Source organism: Mauremys reevesii, linkage group 9 (genome assembly GCF_016161935.1).
Source record: "Mauremys reevesii isolate NIE-2019 linkage group 9, ASM1616193v1, whole genome shotgun sequence".
Lineage (NCBI taxonomy): Eukaryota > Metazoa > Chordata > Testudines > Geoemydidae > Mauremys > Mauremys reevesii.
In genome coordinates, this window is record NC_052631.1 from 61,796,183 (window position 1) to 61,801,847 (window position 5,665).

At 50.1% G+C, this 5,665-nt stretch overlaps 1 protein-coding gene across 1 annotated transcript; it reads right to left on the bottom strand.

Annotated features, from left to right (window-relative positions):
* Positions 1-3,306: 3,306 nt before the first annotated feature.
* On the bottom strand, positions 3,307-4,293 carry GPR119 (G protein-coupled receptor 119). The gene has a single exon (XM_039487061.1). The coding sequence runs from the start codon at positions 4,291-4,293 to the stop codon at positions 3,307-3,309; it is 987 nt and encodes a 328-aa protein (XP_039342995.1).
* Positions 4,294-5,665: the final 1,372 nt, after the last annotated feature.

Here is a 5,665-nt window from a genome sequence, read left to right on the forward strand (position 1 = left end):
GTCAGGGGGTGGGAAGTAAGAAGGAGTGGATGGGGTGGGTGGGGGCAGGGCTAGGGCGGGGCTCCCTTGGTGCACACCCTAATGAAATGTGCTGTGCACTCCTATGCCCCTAGCCTTCTCATCACTGATACTTTGTGTCTTCTTCTTAATGCTACCTGTCTTTAGCCATCTGCCCCATTTCACTGTTACGTACAGATATAGTTACAGAGCGATGTATATAACAAAAAACCAACAACCCTGACTTAGTTCTGAGCTCACTTAGACTGGACAGTTGCTGGGCAACTGAACCCGCACTGTATGGTGATTGGAGGTGGGAGCTCTGTACATCAGTGTCTCTGTGTTCTCATTGGTACATCTTGAAGTAAATTAACTACTGTATTTTATGTAATAAATTCCCACCGAGTTTTAAACCTTCGTCTGAATAGCCTATTGTGAAAATGCGATAAATAAAATAATAAATAAATAAAACCCTCTGTGATGGGTTGGGTCACAGAAACCCCTTTGGGACTGCCACCTGATGTGCCTAGACTACCTCGGAGCCTGTTTTCCCTGCCAGCTTAGGACTTCAGTGCCCTGCCTGATTTGAGCCAGACATGTTTGCCTGCTGCAATCCAAGTCTGAACCATGTCCCCCACAAGCTGCAGGCTTAACTGAAAACAGCTTAAGAACTGTTCCTGGATCCAGCACTCAGATACTCAGCTCCCAATGGGGTCCAAACCCCAAATAAATCCATTTTACCCTGTATAATAGAGAGATATGCACAGCTGTTTGCCCCTCCAGGTATTAATACATACTCTGGGTTAAGTAAAAAGTGATTTTATTAAATACAAAAAGTAGGATTTAAGTGGTTCCAAGTAATTACAGACAGAAAAAAGTAAATTAGCAAACAAAATAAAATAAAACATGCAAGTCTAAGCTTAATACAGTAGGAAACAATGGAGGTAAACCTCAGAGATGTTCCAATAAGCTTCTTTGACAGACTAGCCTCCTTCTAGTCTGGGCCCGATCCTTTCCCAGGTATAGTCCTTGTTCCAGCTCAGGTGGTAGCTAGGGGATTTCTCATGACTGCAACCTCTTTTGTTCTGTTCCACCCCCTTGTATGTCTTTTGCACAAGGCGGGAATCCTTTGTCCCTCTCTGGGTTCCCACTCCTCCTTCTCAATGGAAAAGCACCAGGCTAAAGCTGGATTTCAGTTCAGGTGACATGATCACATGTCACTGTAAGACTTCATTACCCACTATCCAGCGCACAGGTACACAGAAAGACTTACAAGTAAACAGAGCCATTACACCCAATTGTCCTGGTTAATGGGAGCCATCAAGATTCCAAGCCATCATTAATGGCCCACACTTTGCATAATTACCTTAGGACCTCAGAGTTATATTTTATATTTCTAGTTTCACATACAAGAATGATACAGTTATACAAATAGGATGACCACACTCAGTAGATGATAAGCTTTGTAATGATACCTTACAAGAGACCTTTTGCATGAAGCATATTCCAGTTACATTATATTCACACTCATTAGCATATTTTCATAACATCATATGGAGTGCACTGTCACACCCTCCATTACACAATTTCTCCTGTGCACCCCCCAGAGATGTCTCACATACCCCCAGGGGTACACGTACCACCGTTTGGGAATCCCTGGTATAGATTCTCTGCTCCAGCACCCTCCCTCTATTCATGTGGGAATGATACATTTTAAAAATGTCCAGGTTTGCTTGCAGAGGATTATTCTGCGCTGGGCCAGGCCTTCTCAGCCATGTTCTGTGACCTGTCCCTGCCCACACAGTCCTCACTGACCCCTCCCCAGCATATTATGCATGCCAGCTTTGGTGATGCAGGGGCGGGAAAAGGAGCAAATGGCCCAAGTGAGTGGTTCCCCCTGGCCTCCCAAACATGCAGTTTGGGTTTGAGCTGCTCTTTACTGTGTCTTCCCTTCCAGGCAGGTGCTAGCTAATGGTGACAGGTTTACTGGCCCGCCTCACTCAGCTGCCACCCACTGCCTAGAGGGCAGGAGGAAACATATACAATCCCTGCGAAAGCACACCTGCCTGTGCCAGACTGAGCACCAAGCAGTGGGTCTTCGCTGTGTGCGCTTTTTGTGATTCTCTGGGTAAAGAGCACGGCTGCACCTGGCTGTTTTCTCTTGTCATCATTTAATTTTCCTCTGGGTGATCTGAAATAACCTCAGCTCTGGAGAGCAGGCTACAGCACCTGCAGGAGACTTAGGGTCACCCAAGGAATTAGCTAGGAAGCAGCCGTGACAAGGGAGGTGTGTCAGTGGTGGAAAGGGGTCCTGAGCTGATGATGCAAGGCTGCTGTGACAAAGGACTGTTCTGAGCTGGGCTGGGCCAGATTCAGAGGACAGAGGATCCTCTTGCCCAGTGTGGGGATGCTGCACCATGGGCTGCACTAGCTTGGGGAACCTCGCTTTACAAAGGGCCAGAAGAACTTCAGAGGAGGTGACCAGCCTGATAGTGGGAGCGGAGATCTGCTGCAGGGCCCGGAGCTCATTTAACCAGAGAAATGGTACCTGGGGAGGTTGGCAAGGGGGAGGCTCGCTTGAAGAGTATGTCTGCACAGCAGCTGGAGGAGTAATGTCTAGCTCAGACATACATCCACGTGATAGTTCTGCTCAAGCTAGCATGCTAGAAATAGCATGGTAGTGTGCCAGCTGCCCGAATACGTACCTAGGGTCTCAGACTGTGTTGTACTTGGGTGGCTCACCCGAGCCACCACCTGGGCTGCTGCAACCATGCTACTATTTTTAGAGTGTTAGCTCGGGCAGAGCTCATGCAGGTCTGCCTATTGCAGCTGGGAATTACACTTCCAGCTTCAGTGTAGACAAACCCTAAATCTGGGAAGGGAGGGAGGAGGGCTGTTTTCACAGGACTCTGGGAGTAAAACCAAGAGCCGACAGACTTAACCTTAACTAAGGCCAAGTATGGGCATTGAACTAGGGGAAGTGTCCAGAGGGCATAGCCGGATGGACACGGAGCTGATTGCCAGGGAGTGGTTCCTGGCAAACTCAGAGCTATGGACCAAGGCTGTTTGCATAAGTGGCCATTGATTTTGGTGCCCAACTTGAGACATGCCAGATCAGTGGGTGCTTCTGAACTGTGGTTGCAACATTTACATTAGAGCTGAATTTGGCCTTGCCAGTGTCTGCAAAATGGAGCCCAAGAGCATGGCCCAGACTGCCCAGCAAGTTCCTCCCAGCTCAGTACCCTCCGAGCCTGTGACGCTACCAGGGGAGGAAGAGGAGAAAAGCCCAAATCTCCTTTCCTTACCGTATCACTCCTGGAACTGTGGGTGGGATATGGCACGAATTGGCACTGGACCCCTGTTGGGAACCCAAGGGCCACTCTCCATGTGGAAGAGAGGGAAAACTTTCCTCTTCACGCACAAGCACAGCTGGTAGATCTGCAGCCGCACCTCCTTCTGCCAGTAGGCGTAGATCAGCGGGTTCAGCAGAGAATTGCAGAGTCCCAGCAGCCATAGGTACCTTTCAATGACATCATATGGGAGGCATTTCTGGCACACGGTCTTCACAATGCTAGCTATGAAGAAAGGGGACCAAGACAGCACAAAGCACCCAATGAGAATAGCCACAGTCCTCACGGCTTTCATGTCACTGGTGTTATGAGGCGAAGGACTGTTCCCCGACAGCCCAACCTGCGCCACTTCTCGGATGTGCTGTACGTGCAGAGAGGCAATTTTCAGGATGTCACAATACAGGTAAATGAAAATGAACAAAGCTGGGAAGAACCCGATACAGAAGATGGTGAGCATGTATGTGGGTCGGAAGACCCCAAAGAAAGTGCACTTCCCTTCATAGGTCTGCTGAAAGCCCTGCACTAGTACTGGTAGAAAGCCAATAAAGCAGGCAGCCAGCCAGAGACCCACAATGCAGGCACCAACTACCAGGCCACTCATGATTCGGAAATACTGGAAAGGTTGTTTAATGGCCAAGTATCTGTCAAAAGTCACCATAATCATGGTGAGTATGGAGGCAGCTGAAGGGGAGATGATGAAGGCCATCCTCAGGATGCAGAACATCTTCGATGGGGGGTGACTGTGTGTGGAAAGCTCGTCTGTGACCAGCCCGGTGATTGTGATGCCAACCAAAAAGTCTGCAACCGCGAGGTTAAAGACAAAATACAGCCCTGTGCAGCCGTTCTTCTGGATCAGCCGAAACAAAGCAACAGCAACAAGTATGTTTGTAGCAATAATGAGAGAGGCCAAAACAGCAAGAACCACTCCAAATGCAAAGCCATCCATAGCTAATCTCTCACCAGGGCATGGCAGGTCCAGCCTTACTGACTTGACTCCATGGTGTTCCCTGGGCTTGCTACTGGAACCACTGATCAGCTAGGAATCCCGGGGAAAAACATGTCCTGGAGAAACATCAGACAGCCACTGTGCAATGGTCCTGGGCTCAGCTAAAAGAGCTGACTTGGAAAGCTTGGAAAGCTCAGTGGATGTGGGTGTACTTGTCTCCTTTCTGGTTAGGGAGCCCATAAGGTTGAACCGTGCCTATGTATTCCCAGCTTTCAGCGGACAGGAACTACAAGGTGCATGCTGCCAGCACCAGCCAGTGACCAGGTCTAGTCCCTCCCTTTCAGGAACCCAGTTACCAGACAACTCCCGAGTAGGGAGGGGGAAATGCTCTCGCTGCTTTCCAGGCTGCTCTGACAACCAGCTGGGTGGCTCAGCATCCCATCTGCATGCATAGCATCACCCCAGGGGTTGGCGGACTGCAGCAGGCTGTGCAGAGTCCATGCTGCCTCTGACAAGAGCAATCATAGTGAACGATCCCGCCAGGAGCTCCAGACAGGCAATGCCAATGCTGTTTTCCATCCAGGACAATCACCCAATCCTTTGTAGTTATTGTCGCACATCCCAGCTCATAATTCAGACATCCTGTGTGCCCCCTCCTGGCCCCACACATCCAGGATGCCTCCACATGCTGCTGCTGTTTCTTCTCCAATGTCTTTAAGGTCTGTCTGTTCCTTTCTCCACCCACAGCTAAAGCTGCTGGAATCAATGGGTGCTGGAAGATGACCAAACAATTGTTATTACAATTCATTGTTTTTACATCACCTAGACATGGGCTGGGCACTTTCCATCCCCCTCAGAAAGCCACGGCCCCCTGCCCCAAAGAACTGGCCAGCTGCATTTGGGGGAAAGGAACAAGGTGTGGAAGGACAAAGGCTGCATCATCAGGGTAACAATGTTAGGCACATGAAGATCTTTGTGAAACAAGAACTGGATTCTGCTGCCCAGGTCCCTGGAACCAGACTTTGGGGTTGTCATGGTTCCCAAGGTAACTGCACCTCTGACCGCTTCATGGCCTCCGTAAGGACACCCCCACTGTCGTCTCAGGCCATCGCCTTTCTCAGGCTCCTGGCGGGATCTCTCAGCTTCTCCCTCCAGAATGGGGCCTTAGGCTGCAGACTTCCTCATTTCAATGTGATGAACTCAGCAGGGCTGGCTTCAGCTCAGCACCTGCCGTCCTGTTCTGCCAGGGGCAATGACAGGGTAAACCAGTGGCCAGCCAGAAGCTGTTGAAGCCCCAGGCTGCAGAGACCGGCCATGCTAAGACCCCAGTGAGTACCTGGATGTCTGCTGAGGCCCATGGGGCGGGGGAGGA

Excerpts from the sequence above, each read along its gene's own strand:
- GPR119 (XM_039487061.1), bottom strand. The coding sequence starts at position 4,293 with ATGGATGGCTTTGCATTTGGAGTGGTTCTTGCTGTTTTGGCCTCTCTC.